Source organism: Poecilia formosa, unplaced genomic scaffold, assembly GCF_000485575.1.
Source record: "Poecilia formosa unplaced genomic scaffold, Poecilia_formosa-5.1.2 Scaffold47, whole genome shotgun sequence".
Lineage (NCBI taxonomy): Eukaryota > Metazoa > Chordata > Actinopteri > Cyprinodontiformes > Poeciliidae > Poecilia > Poecilia formosa.
Window position 1 is genome coordinate 899,382 of NW_006799986.1, and position 19,477 is coordinate 918,858.

General features: G+C 38.5%; 2 protein-coding genes across 4 annotated transcripts; both read right to left on the reverse strand.

Annotated features, from left to right (window-relative positions):
* Positions 1 to 574: 574 nt before the first annotated feature.
* LOC103138151 (uncharacterized) lies at positions 575 to 3,200 on the reverse strand. Of its 2 annotated transcripts, XM_007552267.2 has the most exons (7): positions 3,001 to 3,200; positions 2,250 to 2,555; positions 1,955 to 2,083; positions 1,751 to 1,879; positions 1,138 to 1,169; positions 948 to 1,031; positions 575 to 881 (listed from the first exon to the last, which is right to left on the reverse strand). In XM_007552267.2, exons 2-7 carry the CDS (start codon positions 2,512 to 2,514, stop codon positions 738 to 740), a joined length of 783 nt encoding a protein of 260 aa, XP_007552329.1. In that variant the 5' UTR covers positions 2,515 to 2,555; positions 3,001 to 3,200; the 3' UTR covers positions 575 to 737. The 2 variants fall into 2 exon arrangements, with proteins under 2 accessions (XP_007552329.1, XP_007552327.1); XM_007552265.2 differs by having other exon boundaries at positions 575 to 1,031; positions 3,001 to 3,197.
* A 2,532-nt stretch (positions 3,201 to 5,732) lies between these two features.
* On the reverse strand, positions 5,733 to 17,190 carry LOC103138199 (protein FAM171B-like). Of its 2 annotated transcripts, none has more exons than XM_016671605.1 (8): positions 16,944 to 17,190; positions 11,471 to 11,704; positions 9,698 to 9,790; positions 9,457 to 9,609; positions 8,372 to 8,542; positions 8,179 to 8,295; positions 7,611 to 7,734; positions 5,733 to 7,143 (listed from the first exon to the last, which is right to left on the reverse strand). In XM_016671605.1, exons 1-8 carry the CDS (start codon positions 17,107 to 17,109, stop codon positions 6,336 to 6,338), a joined length of 1,866 nt encoding a protein of 621 aa, XP_016527091.1. In that variant the 5' UTR covers positions 17,110 to 17,190; the 3' UTR covers positions 5,733 to 6,335. The 2 variants fall into 2 exon arrangements, with proteins under 2 accessions (XP_016527091.1, XP_007552372.1); XM_007552310.2 differs by having other exon boundaries at positions 9,457 to 9,615; positions 16,944 to 17,189.
* Between the last annotated feature and the right edge of the window lie 2,287 nt (positions 17,191 to 19,477).

Sequence of the window (19,477 nt, forward strand, 5' to 3'; positions counted from 1 at the left end):
GTTAATGAAAGCAAATCTGTGAAGATCCTTGAGGAATACCCGTCACGATTAACGGCCTCCAAACAAACCCGGAGCAATTCTGCCCTCTGGTGGTGGAACTGTCAAACTGCAACAGAAACGTGCCGCCTTCTGCATTAATCGCTGATCATAAGTTTAAAAAAGAAAAAAGTATGAAATAGATGAAGTAATACTGAATTAAATTTATCTTTGAAATTGTTGACTCTTAATGGGGAATATTTGTGAATTCGCAGTACAAAATCTGATTTTGATCGCAAAAACAATCGTGACTAATCAACGTGTAAAATATTCATTATTTAATGATAAAGTGCTTTTTTAATACAGACTTCTATTTATACATGTTGACATTCTGCCACCACAGGCTCAAAGTGAAAATAAATATCACATCCAATGACTTAAATCCTACATTTAAAATTTAAACAATTTAAAATCTTTTATGTGGAAACCGTTAAATAATATTTTGTAGTTCATTCTCAATTAAAAACATTAAAATTCAGAAGTGTGCCCACCACTGGTTTTCAACATTAGCTGAAGCACGAAATGAAAAATGAGCTCTGCTGTTAAAATTATTATTATTAATAAAATTACAGGGTTAATTTTACCCACTCGGTGTTTGGTACTAAAATAAAATCATTATTCATCCTAAAAAAGACACACATATGATCAGTGCAGTGCCGTCTCTAACATTGGAGCTTCAACAGGAAATAATATTTAACATATTAATTTTGATCTGTAATGTCCAAAATGTCCCTGAGCGGTGGAAACGTCTCCAGGACTTCAGGGTCTGTGAGAAGCTGAAGGAAGTCGTCACTTTTCCCTGGGCCTTTGCTGAGAACCAGATCCAGAAGCCGGATGACGGTTTCCTGTGGGCCGGAGGAAAACCTCAGGTTCTGGTATTCTCTGTGTGAGATGATGGATTTCTGGTCGACCTGCTGCAGGACGAAGTCGGCGTCGGCCATCAGGCACTCGATCAGCTTCACCTTCTTCTCTTTGATCGTCCTTCCAGCAGGCTGCTGCAAAATTCAGAGCAAACGTTCAAGAGATGTAAAAAAGTTCAATGAAAATGTAAATATTTTGAGTTTTCAGAGGTAATTCTTGTTGGACTTTAGAGTCTGTTACCTGGCAAAGATCGTCAGCAGTTCCTGCTGGAGCTGGAGGGAAAACAGGAAAAACACGACGGCGTGATAGAAAAAAGGGAAATAAATTTCTGCTAAAAATCTTAGAAACGTTTAAATTTTCTATAAGAAAATGATTTCTGAGTCTGAAAATACCCTTTTTTAAACTCAAGTTCAAAACTTGCTAGAAAAAAATGCTGAATTTTTTTATATTAATCCAATAAAATTCTCAAGAAAAATACTTTGAAAAGTCTGAATTTGAAAAGCTGAACATTTTCTTAATCTTTAGATTAATTTAAAATGTTTGACAAAAACCTTGGGAACTCCTGAGTTTGAAAAGTCTAAGAAAATTAAAAGTTTAGCTTCAGATTTTCACTTGTTCAACTTTTAGCTGGCGGTGCCTCCACTGCTTTGTTACGTCTGAATTTATGACAGATCTGGATGTAAAATGGTGGCAAAAACATCACAAGTTCCCCAGAGAACCAGGCGGGGGGTTTAAATCGCTAATATTTGTTTAAATATGCAATTTCCCTCAGAACTCTGTAAAGCTAACAGGGTGACTCTGACCTCGCTCCGGAGATGACCTGATCTGATGTTGATAAAGTCTGAGCCGTTACCTGAAGGGACCTGAGACGGATTAATGTTCACAGAGAAGTTTATGTTTCCAGCTTTGACTCCGTCTATCCTGTCAGCAATGATGACGCTCCCTCCTGCTGCAGTGTAATGAGCGCCTGATGCAGAATGACCTGAGTAAAGGAAAATTAAAAACAGAATCAACATGAACTCACAGAGAAATGCGTGTCTGAGATATTCATCCCTACCAGATGGATTTCCTCTTGGGCTGCTCACTGTTTCCACTTTACATGTGAGAGATTTCGTATTAACATTACGGAGCATTCTGCTGGTCACAACACTGTTTTCATCGGCAAATATCGATGTAACAGCCGAATCTGCAAACACGAAATAATAAATCAGAAATCTGTGATCCGATTCAAGAGTCACTCAGTCACGGCTTTAATAATCGTCCAATCATCTTCCTCTTATTTGATAAGATTCCTGTTTATTTATGGCTCTAGATAAAGTTTAAATGCTAAATCTGATGAGACGTCTCCCGACCATCAGAGGAGGATCTGAAGAACTGCTGCAGCTGATGGTACTGTCCCTGGTTCCTCCTCAGGATGTCGGTGAACGCCTCACAGGCGTCTGCTCCTTTACTAATGATCAGTTTCAGCAGGAGGCTCATCTGCTCTTCCTTCGGCTGCCCTGTTATCTTTTTAAGTTCATTTACACTTAAAATGTCTCCGCACTCATCGAGGATGTGACCGGAATCTGCTGAAAGCCACTGGCTCAGTTTGTCCTGCTGGGACTGCAGTCGCTCCATGTCCTGCAGGGGGCGCCAGAGGGCAGCGGGCAACACTCCGCCTTCACCAGAAGAAGAGCAAAGCAGATTCAACTTAAATAAATTGCTCTAATTAGTAAATGAATTAAATTCATCCAAGTACATGATCAAGTTTAAGTTGTCCAGTTAAACAAACATCATAAATGAACTTCTTTCAATTAGATGGGAGCATTTTATTTCATTTGAATAAACTATTCTTGTTTTGCAGTGTTCATTTAAAAACTTCTGAAAAGGAAAAAAGTTTTTCCATCTTTGTTGTTTTTTACTTAAACCTTCTAACAGTTTATATTTCTGTATTTTTCTGTTTTTCATTCTCCTGCACAGATCAAAGCTGAACGGCTGAGCTGATCTTTAACCTCTTTTGAAATAAAACCTGCAGTTTTTCATGAATTCAACTCATCTGAGAACTTTTCCCCCGATTAGAACAAATATAAGCGGTTTGAGCATCAACAACATTAGTTTAGTTACCTTTTCAGAAGGAAATGCGGTAGAAACGGTCTGAAGAAGAGAGGAAGTTTCTGTTTCTCAGAAAGGAAATAGTGCTTCTTCCTGTTTGGGTTGAACGGTAACCTGATCCGGTAACGTGGCTTCACGCGCGCAAACAACATGAGCGCGAGCTGCATAGCTGCGTAATAAACAAATGACGTCATCTTCACCGGCAGCAAGGTGGAGAGGAATTTCATAAGGAGATACTGATTATTGATAGATAAGCAATAACTACATTTTATTAGATTATTACAAAAAATATGAGTTTTAAGTAAATCAATGAAAGCATCTAAAAAATATAAAAACAAATAATCTCATCTACATAAGTAAAAGCCTTTAAAGCAAAAAATTTAATTAATAAATAAATTCACAACAATAATAAAATTTGGTAAATAATAAATACATAAAATGCATAATTAAATTAATAAAAGCATCCTAATAAAAAAACTAAAAAAGGGAAAAATAAAGAATCTCACATATATAAATAAAAGCTTGTAAACATAAAAAATGAAAACAAAACAAAAACTATGCAATAGTATATAAATAAAATATCAAAAATAATTAACTGCATGGTCTAAAACTATAAAAAGTTAGTAAATAAAAAATATACATATAAATAGAACAGACATGTATTAAAGTGAAAATTAAATAACCCCATCTATGTAAGTAAATGTGTATGACACATAAAACAGTAAATAAACCATGCATTATTATTATTATTATTATTATTATTATTATTATTATTATTATTATTATTATTATTATTATTCATAAATATGCTAAACAATATGAATAAAAACATTTAAATGAAGTAACAAATTAATAAATAGGGCCTTTAAACTCAATTAAATTGGAGGATCCATAAATTAAATTAAGTCTGTTGTTCTTTGGAGGTTAGAAAAGTGGTAAACTTTTATTTGTTTGGTTGTTAGTGCGCAGGTCAACTCAATGTGGGCAATTAGGCACCTGGTCGGATATCATAGCAGAGAGAATAGGGCGCTTAGTTTTTCTTTGGACGTCACAGTTTGAGCTCGCTGCGAGGACTTTTCGGTAGATTATATTTCGGACAAATTATTCTAATTTGTTAAGGTTATAAAAGGCGTTGTTTTGCTATTCTGCGGATGTTTTTTCGAGGAACGGCCCGACCTCAGCGTGTCGGCGGCCATGTTGGTTAGCTACGGCTGAAACACCTGCGAAGGAGAAACGGCGCCAGGATTTAGCATCAGATGGAGGTGGATTTGAGGGGGAAATGGCGCCGAAGAGGAAATGGAGAGAAATGGAGAGTCACTTCAATCAAGCGGGAATCTGTTGGATTCATCATCCAAAGGTGAATGAAACAAATCCCGGACCAAGAAGACGTCGGACAAGGTAGGAGCTGCTGGGATGCTAACGCTGCTGATGGACGCCAAACGCTTTGGCTTTCGCTAAGTGGCTGCTGGTTTGGTTTCAATTAGCTGCTGATTTATGTAAAATGGCTGCTTGTTTGGTTAGTTTTAAGTTTGTTGTGTTAAATGGCTGCTGGTTTTAGATTAGCTGCTGGTTTGCTATGCTGAACTAGCTCAGAAGGATTCTGGTGAGGTGAAAATCCTCATCCTTTGTGAGTTTTCATGACGCTTGTTATGATCTGATGCAAGAAGCTTGTTGATAGGCCTGTCACGATAACACATTTTGCTGAGCGATTAATTGTCTAAAAATTATTGCGATAAACGATAATATTGTTTGAAGACCTTCTGACACTGATTTAATGGAAATGACGTAATAATGCATGCTATTTCCTGCCATAGATGCATACATTTTATTTTCAAAAGAACACAACTGAACTGACAGGCCTACTTGTTGAAGTTTGATGACAAGGTTTGACGCTTCAATAGAAAGCTGGGAAACCAGCTGTGCAGATAAAAACCTGTACAGAGAATATACACTGTAAAAATAATTCAGAGGCATAGTAAACATCATCATATCATCATATCACTGAAGTGATTTGAGATTTTTAAGATGTTTATACAGACGCATCTTAAAACTGACCTGATGTTTTTGGGTTAAAATAAGGTTTTATACTTAGATATATTAATACGTATATCCACAATTATGCAAGTGTGTTTTTGGCTCAGAAATGACTCATAACTACATAATATAGAACATTATTGAGTACTACTAAGTCAATATTTACATGACAATTATTTAGGCACTGGAATGACTCCAAATGCATAATTAACACTTTATTTAATATTTGAGAAATTAACATCAATGCTCATCAGTACTGTGTTGTGTTAATTCAGTATTAACAATTTTAAGTTGAATTTAAATGTGAACAACAATTTTGGCATGGGACACAACGCGGCAGCGTCATTTGATTTCATTTTTGATTTTCTGCACGCCACCATTTCACGGAGAGACGCTCAACCTGCAGGTGTGAGGCCACAAAGGTACCGTCGTTTTTCCACCATCTTGCTTTTAGAATATCTGTGTGGTACCCGTTCATTTTGTACAAGTAGTTTTTCTAGAACCCATTTTTCTGTTGTTGGTACTTTTAAAAAAGAAAAATAGAAACTACTAAAAGAAGTAGATGACCTGTAAAAGCGACCATTATATTTTAAATAATAAAACAAAACTTCATATTTTCTTACAAACTAAACCCAAAATAAATACTTTGGTGAGAAATACGAACATTTTATACTGAGACCAATACGTACAGACATGAACAGACACAAAGGTTTAAAGCGAATCCCTTTTTATTTTCACTAGTGCAGACAGTATAGTAGATAGTAGACATTTGCATCAAACTTATTCAAAAATAAAAAGTTACTCTGATTTTTATGAATGGAGAACTAATGGATGTGAAGTGTTTTGGGGCTTTAAGGCGATTTAAAGGTGTAATCTGCCCCATCTGAACCTAAAATCTGTAAACTGAACCTCTGAAGTCAGTTACAAATATTAGAACTATTAAAAATAAATTACAGGAATAGTCAAATCACGAGAAACCTCGTATTATAAATTCAAAATGACATGAGAATAGTAAATTCAAGAATGGTTGTTTGAGAACAGAGTATCACGAGAATAAAGTCGTAGTGAGGAGCACAGTCACAATGTTACCAGGATAGAGTTACAACAATAGTAATGCTGCAAAGCTAAAGATGCTAGAAATTATTTCGTACAAAAATAGTTATTAGAACTTTATTCTCCTCATACTTCAGCTTCACTCTCCTGCTATTTTCTTTATTCTTGCACATGTTCACATAATGACAAATCTCATTACGACTTTATTCTCATAACTGTGACTCCGTCTTCTTGCAGCAGCTCCTGATTGGATCCAGTTTTCACTGCTGAGTGTTTTTATTCGTCGGGTTTTTAATGAACGTAGCGTTTCTCTCCAGAGTCACTCTCCTCCCTGTCGTCTGATTCAGTTCGCTCAGATCCACTCCGGAGTCCAAACTGGTTTCTCGACTCTCCATGGTCCGCCGTCGTCTCTGCTGCTCCGACCCGGCGTACCGGATCTCCGCGGCCGGTTTCCCCTCCAGCGAGACGAACCAGGCCCGCGGCGCCTGGGGCAACGTCACTTTAGACAAACCTGTGACGGCGTGGACTGAGTGTCTGCTTCCTGCGAGTTTGTTCAGCGTTCCCGGTACCGACGCCGACTCCGGCAGGACGAAGGCCGTCCTGGACGCTGGTTCTGATCCGTCAGCGGTCCGGAGCTGCTCCTCGGTTTGGAGAGTCTGGGTGAAGCTTTCTTTCCTCAGCGGCTCAGTGGCGGCGGCTCCGTTTGAGGCTCGCGGCAGCGTGGCGGACCGGCTCCAGTCGGATTGGGCCGGATGCTCCTCCAGGTGGAAAACCGCCGGAGCGGGAAGGATCGCCACGGGTTGGTTGTAGAAGAACAGACCGTCTGGAGTTTGGGTTTGTTCCGAAGTCGCACCGATGAAGTCCAACTCGTTACCGTCCAACGAAACCACCACATCGCCGGGGTTGGCGATCACATCACTGCTCTTCGCTGGAACACAGAACCCATTGCTCTGGTTCTGGTTCTGGTTCTGTCCAGATGTTTCCGATTCCTCATCGTCTGTGGAAGTGGTTTGGTCTTTTCTCACCACTGCTGCCGTCTGCCTCGGTTTAATCTCACTGAAATTCCTCCTGAAAACAAAACGCACAGAAACTGATTACTGCAGTCCGAAAGTCTGAGTTCATCCTTAATGTCATTAAAACCGAAATTACAATTTATTATGATAAACAGGCGGGTAAAAAACCCAAAGATTATACTCTAGAGTAGCACTACTCTAGAGTAGTGCTTACTTTTTGGTCAAGTAAAAGTAAATAAAAAACTTTTTACTCAAGTAAAAAAGCTATTTGGTAAAAGTCCACTTAAGTACTGAGCAACTGATCAAATTATCATTTAATATCTAAGAATTACATCATGAGAGGGACCAAAATATGAAGTTTAGTGGAAATTTTGGTATTTTTAGGACCAAAATGACAATAATTCAAATGGGTAACAAAATCAGGCAAAAGAAAATGTTTCCAAATCAGTTTCTTTCAATAAATAATCTAAAACTGTGGTGGTGTTTAGGATGAGAGCATTAAACTAAAGTAAAAGTTTTTACCTGCAGTAACATAAAAGTCCAAACAGAAGACAGACGATGATGACGAGCGTTCCTCCAGCCAGAACCACCAGGAAAAACCAATGTTGTGAGACGAAGTCAACTAGAGTCTGAAGTCCAAAGAAACCTAAAGGCAATAAAAAGTTAATAAAATAAGTCAAATACTACGCAGAATACTTTTTATTACAAATCCTTAAGCTAGTTTTATCCCAGTTCATATAAAAGCTTCAAATCAATATAATTTTGCTTTTAGACCCTTTTTGTTCCCCTCTCTTTTTATGGAGAACGGGTCCTAGATGAGGGACCAGATGAAGTGCAGCTTGAAAACCCTTATGGTGAGAAATATTTTCTGCCAATATACTCCATATTACTCCAGATTTTAGTTCGCTTGGCGTTCACATATGCATTCAAACCGCTGAAGAGTTCACTTCAACCGATCCGACGTTTAGAGTTGGACTAAAGCGGACCAAACAGGGCTGGTGTGAATGCACCCCAAGTTTATAGCCTTAGTTAGTCTTTTCTTGCTCTGTTCTTTCGGCAGGACTCAAACACATCTGAAGTAAAAACCTGCCTCTGCTGGAGGTCAAAGGTGCTGCGATCCAGTATCCCAGGTGAGGAGCGGTGAAAGTCCACATCAGTTTCCCATCCACCAGCGCCATCTTTCCCAGTCCGTTCCTCATCCATCCACCTGCGGCGAAATGAATCACCATGAAACCAGTTAGCATGCAGCTGGTCCGGTGGAGGGCTGACCTATCGGGACTGACCAGCAGTTCTGCTGAAGAACCAGGCTGGAACAACGTCGGACTCCCGGAGCCCTCGGCTCTCGGGAACGTTGAGGCTGATCTGGATCGGGCCGCTGACGTCCAGCTCCACGTCTCCGGAGAAAAGCTGCACACTGACGGCCGCCACCGGACTCAGCTCCACGCTCACAAATCCTGAGAGCATCAAACTGAAGTCAGGACGAATGATTCCTACGACGACGCCAGTCAGAACGTAATTCATTTATTCAACAGAATTAGGGGGTTTGGTTTACGACGGTCACTGTAGATGGAAAAATAAAGCACATTTCCATCAAAAACTCAAAAAATTTGAGATTAATCTCTAAATTCTGAGCGCCAAAATGAAAAAACTTGAGAAAAAAACTTTAGATTATTTTCAGATTTTCTAGAAAATAGCTTATAGTAAAATTTTTCACTTTTGGAGATTTCCTGAGTTACAAAAAGCAAATATTTGATTTGTGGAGCTCAGAAATTTCCAAGTTATTTCTAAAAAAATTAAGCTGAAAATTTCTGCGTTTTTGTTGTTTTATTAGTGTAGATTTACTCTTTTGTTCTTTTATATCTATGATTGCCCCTAAAAAGTTAGCTACACTAAGACTAAAATGGTAATCTTAAACATTATATAACAATAATAATAATATAAGCTAATAATATATCAACATGGCATTTGTGTAAAGCTAAAGCACAAATTACAACCAAGTTGATAACCAACATATGGAAAACTATTTTAAAACTAAATTACTGGGTTATTCATCTGCTTTAAATAGAACTTAGCTTGTTGTGAAATCACAGAAAAATACCACCAAAGTGGGCGGAGCCAAGAGACACTGAGCTGTACCATTAGAACCAATAGAAAAATTCAACTGCAGTAGCCACCATTCAACCCAAAGAGGGCAGCACTGAGACAATTTCAGGTCAAATATTGCAGAATTATATGAATTTACACAAATATGTCAGACATGAAACTTTATCTGCATGAAACTGTTGGCTTAGTTTAGGTGCTTAAAGTGTTAAATTCCCTTTCTGAGCTGTAACACCTGCTCAGTGTGGCGTAGGGATGAAGTCGGTACCTGACTTGCTGCTCACGATGCCCAGCGTGTTCAGCGAGTCGCCCTGGTCTGAGGTCAGCCGAGGAACCGTCAGGTACGATCTGATGGCGGTCAGATTCCCGCCGAGCGTCAGGTTCAGGAGCCGCTGAGGAAATCTCACTGTGGCCTGAGACACTGCAGCTTCAACAGGAGAGATTTTCACATTTCTGCCCAGTTTTCATGTTTTTACTTCACTGGGAAGCAAAAGAAACATTTCCACCACCTGCAGTTCTGCTGGTGATCAGAACCGAGTCGTCGAACAGCCAGACGTTCCCTCGGGTCAGAGCCAGCAGGGACAGAGTCACCGACGAAAAGACTGCAGGAATGAAGAAACACAGGCCAGACAGAACTCAACACTGGAGCCTGCAGGGGGCGCTGCAGGGCCTCGACAGGCGGAGGGAGGGAAAGAGGACTTTTAAAAATAATCTTAAATACAATATAGTAAAATTTTACTTTAATGTTATCTTTTGTTTTCTGATTGGCTGCCAGTCTTAGCCTAGGGAGCAAAAAACGGAAAAGTTTGACGAGAAAACCTTTCAGCATGCAGAAAACCAGAAGGACAGTTAAAAAAATTACATTTGATGTGATTAATGTAAAATAGTACATGTCTTCTTAAAATCAGGAGGTAACTATAGTGAAAAATTATTTGTTAAAGTCATAATATTTTCCACCACAGAACTCATGGCCAACTGAAATGAGATGTTATGAGGCAACGTTTTACTGAATAGCGAATAAAAAACACGGTAAAAGTTTGTTTCTTTACATATTTTGTAGCTTTGAGTTTTCCAGTGGTTAATATTTCATGTTTTAGTGTTTCTCCACTAGTTGGCGCTGTTTTGTTCCCTTTCTGATGATGAGTTTATGTAACATTCATCACAGCTGAGAGTTTAAAATCTACTGAGCTGTTGCATAATTAGTTTAGGACTTGGACTAGACCAGGGATTTCTAAACTTTTCATCACTTGTAAAAAGGAAATGCATATTTTCACAGTATTTTAAATGAAAAAATAATTTTAATTTTGTTTTGTTGGAGAGGGAAATGTGAAAATTGTTGCAGATCTAAAATGTACAAAAAGTTTTTCAGGTTTTCCTCATTTAAATAAATGTCTTTATTAAAAAAACAGAAACAATTTGGTAAATTTTGAGCAATAAACACAACTTTTAGGTAACCATTTTAAAATACTTCATTGGCCAATTGTAATAAATTATTGAAAATCAAAGTTTGATTTGAGTAAAAGGCACAGGACGGATGTGGACGTTACATGAGAAAGTGACTGGGAGGGAAATACGTTTTGTTTTTAAAAACAAAACAAAATTAAGTTTTGTTTGACTTTTACACACTAGAAATTAATTTGTCTTTAACAGTTAAATTAAAAAATGTAAAAATCTCTCCAAAATGGGGATAAAAGTTCCACAGAGTTAAAAATAACTTATTTTATAGTTATAATTAGAAATGGTTTCATTTAATTCATTAAAATGATCTCCAAACTTTTTTTTGTCCAAAATACTGAAGTCAAAGTTTTCAGGAACCAAATCTTTTATTTTTTCTCACCACAATTTAAAAAAATAATTTAACCTTTTTTAAGGTAAATTATTTTAATTTTACCTGCAAAACAACAAATAAAACATGTGCTACACTGATTTAACTTTTTTGGTTAATTTTTTATTTTTTATGTATATAAAATGTTTTTAGTTTATTCACAGCAATGAAAATATAAATTTTACAAAACAAATTTTGCCACATTTGGCCAATATGACTTTGCATGACCAAGTCTGAATAAAAACTCTAGAAGTTTGTCACACAACTTATGAGATAAAAAATAAAAAACTAAAGAATTAGTTTTGTTGTGACATTTTATGTTTAAGAAGATTTAAACTTGTCATGGGAAATCTCATCCTAAAAAGTTACACACATTTGTGGCACTCAGAACTAATCCAGGGGCCACAAATGGCCCCCGAACCGCACCTTGAACACCCCTGGACTTGGTTTGACTCACTGGGTTTCCTGCTGGTTTCCCACAGCAGCAGAGCGGAAATGAAGCCCTGCTTGCTGGTTGCCACGGCGACGGGAAGCCCAGCGTGGAACGGCACGTGGAGCCGGGCGTCGCCGGCGCCGCCGCTGAAAGCTGCGCTGCGCAGGGTGTGGTTGACGAAAAGCTCCACCGCCGCCTTGCTGAGCGGCCGCCCGGTCAGCATGTCGCTCACCTGAACCCGCAGGACGAAGCTGCTGCCTGTTGGAGGAGCCGAGAGAAAACAGAACGTCACTTTTCCAGATAACCTCCAGCCACTTTCACCAGACTGAAATCAGATGAAACTGGCGCCAAACGTTTGTGCTGCTTTTACTCTGAAGATATTGGTGAAAGTTCGAAGGTCAGCCAACCCCACACATTTATGAAATCGAACAAATGTGGTGTATTTTTAATAAGATCTTTAAAATGGTAGCCACACGACTCCCCCTAGTGGTCTGGAGGACTTCTGTGTTGATCGAGTTTGCAGCTCTTATACTAGCGGGGTTTTTTTTTTTTTTTTTTAAAGCTTATTGCTGCATTTTTCCCCCTTGCTCTTATTTTGTATTTTATTTACGGTTGCAGCGATTTACATTTGCTGCCTGTAGGCTTTTGCTTCTGTTGTCTGTAGTTGGAGCCTTTATTGTTTCTGCTGCATTTCCCTTTTTGTATGCGTTTCAGGTTTTTGCGTTATGTTTGCAGTGCGTAACGACCAAAAAACAATGTTTTAGCTGATTTTTAGGAGCAGTTAGTCTGATGGCGTATAAAACCCGTTTTTATCATAAGAGTTGAACATGTAATTACTCCCCGTCTCTCAGAAAGACATTTCTGTCTCCTGGTCTGCAAGCAGCTCATCCTTTTCTGCTAAAAGGGGATTTGAAGTTTAAAGACGTTTCTTTGAAGCAACCTGCAAATTTCACAGCAATTTGACACAAAGAAGCCATTTTTCATCCTTAATGAAGCGCTAAAGCTCGCTTACAGCAGCTTCTGAGGCACCGTCGCATCACAAACATCAGAGTCCCTCCTAATCCTGCTGCTGGAAGATTTGCCAACAGGTTTACAGACATAATCACGACGCTTCATATCAGCTTTCAGGCCAAACTCGACCCGATCGTTACCCCAGCAGTTAGCGGTAGCTTGTAGCCGCGTCTGTTTTCAGTGTCGGTGAGAAACGAGCCAGTTCATTTGTAGGCCTGTCGCGATAAACGATAAATCAATTAATCGCACGATAAATTAAACCAATCGACCTCATTTTAATTATCGGCTTTATCGTCTCTTCCTGCCTTTTTTTCTTTCTGTTGATGACTCTGAATGCTTTACCAGAATCAACCTGTGGTGCAAGTGGCTAGAGTCAGCGTAAAGTCCTGACTGAAAATCATTATAACCTATTTATGTCACGTTAACGAAGAACAGCTGAAAACTTACCGGGTTTATCAGCTGCGGTAGCAATTTGGCTCCAACTCCTCCTCTTGTCATTTCTATATTCTTTGCACGAAATGTTGAATAAATATTAATGTTGTTTCCACATATCATCTCCGATGTCCGCTGGACTTCGGGTTGCGCCGTGTCAGCTGTTTGTGATTCCCCTCCATAATTTCCCCTCAGAAAGCAGGAGGAGAATCCGGCTTTCTGATTGGCTACCTGTCACATTCAGCGTTAAGCTCCCGGTCGGGGAAAACCCTGATTTAGATCGGAGCGACCACGACGACCTACCATAACACACCACACACTGCAGGATGATCGGTTACGAAATCACCAGCAACAATCTTAGCTCGGCCAACGATCTAAGATCGTCATAAAGAGAAAATAGGGGCAAAAAATCGTGTAGTGTGAACTGCAGTAGGTGGTCGGATGTGCCCGTCTTCTCTATTTAAATCTAGTGATTACTGAAGGCCAACATAGTACAGACTTCATAATCTGCACTCTTTTGGTTGAATGCAGTTCCACTTTGGCTTCATGTTGTTTAGCTTTTATTCAAGTACGTTTTTTGTTAATGGAGACTGAGAATCTTTTATTTTTGTTTTTGGTTGTTTTGTTTATTTAGTTTATCAGTTCCAGTGTTATGTGTTCTTATGAAAATAAAGTGTATCTATGGCAGGAAATCACATGCATTATTAGTCATTTTCATTAAATCAGCGTCAGAAGGTCTTGAAACAATATTATCGTTTATCGCAATAATTTTTTAGACAATCGCTCAGCAAAATTTGTTATTGTGACAGGCCTATTTGGCAGAGATGCTAACACCACTGCAGATGGACGGACGGCGGTTCTGGGAGAGGAAACGTCTCTTTGAAGCGTTTTCCTGCGTCAGTGACCAAACACAACAGAAGAGGCAGGTCACCAAATCTGAGACAGACTGTTTTTGGTGCCAGATTACTATAATCCCTCCATTTGGCAAGTTGAGCCGCGAGATGAAGCGACTGTAGAAGATGAAATATCATGTTTGACTAAGATGTGGCTGAAAGTGGGTTGATATCTGTCATTTGTATCAGAGATGATTGAAAATGAAGATGCAGGAGGGAACAGAAACGTGTTGACCAGTCGATTCGCTGCGACCACCAGCAGATCAGACAGATGGTCCGGCGGGGAATTATCTCTGATGACCCGCGTCGCCCGGCTCGTGTTTCTGGGACGAGGCCATTGTTTCAGCTGATGGATGAGAAACGACGGCTCCCTTAACGGGATTATTATTTTATTATTGCATGTTTGTTACTCTGCAGTGTTTCAGAACATCAAACCGATTTAAATTAAACTCAATACAAGTCAACATAAAATTCAGTTTTAAATGAAGGTGCTTATTATTAAGGAATTAAAAAAGATCAACAGAAATATTGTTTTTATGGAGCCTGATCAATAATCACCGTGGACAGTGGAGAAGGGGAAAATGAAAAGTTTATAAATTGTAATTTTAAAAATAGAAATATACACCCACAATTATATAAATATACATACAGATCAACCTATCAGCTGTATGCAGGCAATAACTGTTCAAAGGATTAGGACCACTGAACTTCTTTTTTTCATAATTCCAACTTTTTTCTCAGAATTACGACTTTTGATGTCTCAGATCAAAGTTATAATTTAATTAAATTTAATTTCAAATGTCTTCCATACAAATCAAATGTTCGGAGCACTTTTTGTGAAGTCCAAGATTTCAGTTTCACAATCTGTTCAAGACTTTGTGTGAGGGAACATCTGTACTAATTAAAGAGCATGTAGTCAAAGTTTAGTTAAGAGTTAAATCTGAAAACAACCCTTTAGCTGGAGGAGTTCGCTGTCGTAACAGGTAAACTAGACCAAATACTTCATCAGGTTTGAATTTAAATGTTCAATGTTGTTTAAGAATCATTAGAATAATTAAGCAGCTGCTCTAAAACCAAAGAAGCCCACCGGGAAATGTCCCATTAAAAGGCCAGTCAGGACTTTCCCAGTGGGCTGGTTGGACATTTACTACTGATTTTTTCTAATAACTGTTAAAATAACTTAAAAGCCAAACGTTCATTTAAATTGAACCTGATCAAGTACAGGCTGGAGGAAGTTGTTTTAACAGGTGGATCAGTCGCTTCCACTGAGCCACGTAGGTTTGGATTCATCTGTCCTTTAATCAAAACATTCATTTAAAAACTGCATGTTGTAATTATTTATCTTTGACTCAAATCTAAATAGGTTTGATGCTCTGAAACACTGAAGTGAGACAAACATGGAAGGAGATGAACACTTTGACTCCGCTGTGTTTCTCAGCTCGTTAAACCAGAGAATCACCCGATGCTGTGTGTATTTTTACATTTCGGTCATTAATCTCTCAGAAACACGAACTGGACTGTCCTTTCCTCCCCTGGGCTTTGAGTTGGCAGCGCCAAGCGAAGCGGCAGCCGGGCCGGAGGAGTGCGCCGCTGTTTGTGCCGGAGATAACGGCACGCTTGGCTTCACGTCCAAGCGGTCCAGAGCGGATCATGTGATGGTGCAGGGCGATGCACTCCTACATCAGCATGAATTACTCATGATAGGCAAGAAGGGTCACAAATCCCTCTTTCAGCTCCGCTGCTGTAAAAAAAATCCTGGTAGGAGAAGTTCAGGACGGATTGCTTTCACTCCTGTAAATAATAAACAGAAACCGAACAAGATGGTAAATCTGCCTGGTGAACATTTGGTCTGCAGGAATTTAAGGTGTTCAGTTTTTAGCATCTTTAAATGCTGAAGAACTCGAATCGCACTGTAAATGATCAGCACAACAGCCTGATGGAGCAAACAAACAGATGGAGAAACCATTACTCATGAGGTCTACGGCAAGCAGTTGTAGCATATAGTTAAACTGAACTTCAGACATTGTGTTTTTTCAAAGCTCAATGCATTCGTTTCTACAAACGCTCTTTTGGATGTTACAATTGGGAATTTCGGATGTATTTTCCAAACTGTAAACTTTCAAAACGGGAATAAAAGGGATTTAAGGTTTTTTTTTTTTTTTCCCCAGAGTGCCTAAAGTAGATGAGGCCTGTTTATACCTGCCTGTTAATCAAGCATAACATGAAATATGATGGTTTTTCTCAGGCTGAATTAAAATTTACCCAACTACTGTTAAAGGTTCATGTTAAGGGCCAACCTCTGGTAAAAAATCGAACTCTGGTCTGTTTCGGTTTGGTTGAAGTGAAGTCTGGTGCGGTTCGAATGCATATGCGAACGCCACGCGGATCAAAAGCAGGAAATGGACGACAGAGCAGGAAATTTTGGGTAAATGCAACCAAAACAAAGACTAGCATTAGCCTAGCGCTAGCGGTTGAAATGGCTTGTGGTTTCAGCCAAAGAGAAACCCTCCAACAGCTAAAATGTGATCCTTCTCCACGTTAGTTTCCATTTCATGAAGAAGGAAGTTGCTCTCAGTGTCTTCATAGGTTCTTATGTGGTTTCCTTCAGTGGTTCTTGTTGCAGCGCCCCTACAGGCCAGGAGGGGAACAGGTTGTTTTGACTCGGAGCAGAGAGAAAGAGAACAACAGCAGCTGGAGGTGGAGCAGATGATGACTTGATTTGGAAAGTTTGATCCCAAATTAAACAGTCTACAAGAATATTAGATGATCAAATACTCTAAATTCACCTGAAAAGAATTCAGTTCCAGACATCCACAATGTTTTCCTCATATTTGAGATATCAGAAATGTTGATCTAAAGGACCGGTTGAGTTTGAAGAGTTTCTATGAAAATTACAGCCTATTTTATGATAAAACTGCTTGCCATAGAGGCTCTTTTCCATCACTTCTTACTCATGAACAGATTAGTAGATTTGTGAGTAAATCCTCAAACAAAGGAGGATATTTTAGACGTAATCTGATACAAATATGTAGTTTTAATGTCGATGGCACAAAATTAACTGAAATTATTAAAACATCAAAACTTATTTGATCTAAACTGGAAATAATTGAGCTGTAAAATGTGCAACATGTTTAAATTTGTAAGCAGTTCTTGCTCCAAACCTGGCAGGCCTTGCTGCTGCTGCTGTTGTTTCCTGAAGTCCTGCTTTGTGAAGTTTGTCTCATCAGCATGCAGAAGGCGTCCTTCTGTCCCCGTCAACTCTCCGTTTGTCCCCGCCGTCCCACTCACAGCCAGCGCACAGAGAACCCACTGCCACAGCCCACTCATGACCAAACCCACGGCTCAGGCTTCATCCACTGGCTGGAAAATATCCACTGCTTTACCCACTACAACCCAAACCACACTGAGCTGCAAGCTCCGCCCACTCGACCCTTCACCCCGCCCACCGGCTTCACGTTTAAATTATTTTTTATTGTGTTGAATTCCTAATAAGACAAATAAATACAAGAAACAAGAAATGTTACAGAAATGCCAAACAACTTCATAATGTTTAATACTAATGATATAAATATAAAAAATAATAAAAATAAGATCTATTTATACAGATTACATTAGAATTGGGCAACAGCTAAAGTAGGAAATTAAAGAATGATTAAATAAAAATTGTGCATGTCTCTTACATAAAAATATTGCTTTCATATAGCTGATAATATTAATACCAGTAATTTTGTCATTTACATTAATATACATGTTGATATACTTTATTTATATAAAATATAATCATAATGTATTATCATTAACATAAATACTTTTAATTATTTTGAACAGATATAAATAGTGATGATTTTCACATTTGAGGCTAAATTACACAAGATGGCAAAGCTGCAGTAATCACTATATATCACTAATTTTAACAGTAATTTATTTTATATACTTTTGCTGATTATATTGTATATTTATAATTAAGTAAATAAAAATCATTATTGTGATAACTGTATATCATTAATAGAAATACTAATTAATTAAACATGTTTGTTCATTATTGTCATTTGGAATCAAATTAAACCAGACATGGCTGTGCTACGTTGATGCTTATGCAGTGCTAATTATAGCAGTCATTTCCTTTTATATGTTGTTGCTGTTATTAAATGATATAAAATAAGAAAAAATGTCTGTTTTATATTGTACTATCATTATTAATACGAAGCCTTTTTTATTTTTTTCCATTTAAAATTAAATATGTTATGCTAATGTAAATATTTTCATTCTCACCATACATTTTCCTTTTTAATTTAACTTTACCAACTATTACATGTCACAGGTTAATAGTTTTTCTTTTATTCCATCCAGAAACATGTCGCATGGAAATATTTATATAAAGTTATTATTTAAACAAAACGTTTATTTATACATGGCTGTTGAACCGTCTAGTTTTGGCCACTAGAGGGGGCAATGCGACAGCCAGTTGAGGAAAAGCAACCCAGCCTTTTATCAGGCTGAACTGTGGTACCAGAACCGACCCGAGGGTCCGACCCGGAGGACCTGCAGCTTGGATATGGGACAAACTGGAAATAAAGACATTTCTGCAGACTTCTCTGGGTTTGTTCTCCATTAAACATTAACATTCAGCCGCAGGCCACTTTTAATTTTTCTCTTTATACTTACATATTTTAATAAGTAATAATTCAGGTCCACTTTCAATGCGCCAAAGGCGACCGGCCCCACTGGGACTGTTGGCCAGATAAATGCTGAACTCTGAATTCACACAACAGCTTCACACACATTTCCTGTTTTCCTCCAAACTCTGCTAGATTTCCACATTTTTGTGTGGATTCTTTTCTTCCCAGGCTCATATTGTCTCTACAGGTATCTAAAATAAACCCTGTAAAGCCTGAGCCAGCCTCTGCTCTGAATACTGTTTACATAAAGATGGTGAAGCAATTTTATTTTCAGGGTGAAGGTGGGAAGACGGTCTGTTTTCCTCCATCTCTCAGCAGCAGCAGTGGAGTAAATTAGACTGTTTGTAGGTATTATTGACTGAATAACCCACTGGATGACCCCTTAATGACTTGTAATTTAAAAATCATTAATCTTAATCCTTTTATTGCCTCCAGTTTGAGTAGCAGTCGGGATTGATTGCGCCGTGTATCGCTTGTTAATTCCCATTTTGGTTAATAAAGAGACTAAAATAAACACATGGTGCTGTTCCGCTCCTGTTCCTCAGGTAGAAGTTCCGAGTCCTGTTTTATATATTTACATATTAGCTTTACAATAAACGAGGGTTAGTACTACACAGCTTCTTTTCACATTTTTATTTTAGACCCAAGTTTAATAATGCCGTTGCCACAAACAACTTGTTGCGTTCAAGAACTTTCAACATGATAAACGCATTTTTACTCATTGGATGTGTTCATTTCTGGTTGAAATTTAAAGTTTTTTGCCTCTGTAGCTGTTGGGAAAAGTGGGTCGATGTAACACCGGCACAATGACCGCCAACAGTTAGCAGTTCGCTGCTACGCTAGCGGGTTAGCTAGCATGCTAGCGCTAAAATGCTAACACAATAGAACGGTTATTTCGCCCTGAAAGCGTAGTGTACATAAAACTGGTTACTGCAGTAGCATGTTGTATATTACATTGATATAAATCACATTTGTGTGATCAGTGGACGTTAATAAGCTGACATTAAACAAAAATA

Bases quoted from the DNA above. Each gene is read 5' to 3' on its own strand.
- LOC103138151 (XM_007552265.2), bottom strand. From the start codon at position 2,514: ATGGAGCGACTGCAGTCCCAGCAGGACAAACTGAGCCAGTGGCTTTCA. The intron at 2,084-2,249 runs GTCGGGAGACGT...TCGTGTTTGCAG, and splicing joins CTTCAGATCCTCCTCTGATG to ATTCGGCTGTTACATCGATA. The intron at 1,170-1,750 runs GTAACGGCTCAG...TTTTCCCTCCAG, and splicing joins TCCGTCTCAGGTCCCTTCAG to CTCCAGCAGGAACTGCTGAC.
- LOC103138199 (XM_007552310.2), bottom strand. From the start codon at position 17,109: ATGAGTGGGCTGTGGCAGTGGGTTCTCTGTGCGCTGGCTGTGAGTGGG. The intron at 11,705-16,943 runs GTTTGGAGCAAG...CTCCTCCAACAG, and splicing joins GCAGCAGCAAGGCCTGCCAG to GCAGCAGCTTCGTCCTGCGG. The intron at 7,735-8,178 runs GCAGGTTTTTAC...TATTGCCTTTAG, and splicing joins ACCTTTGACCTCCAGCAGAG to GTTTCTTTGGACTTCAGACT.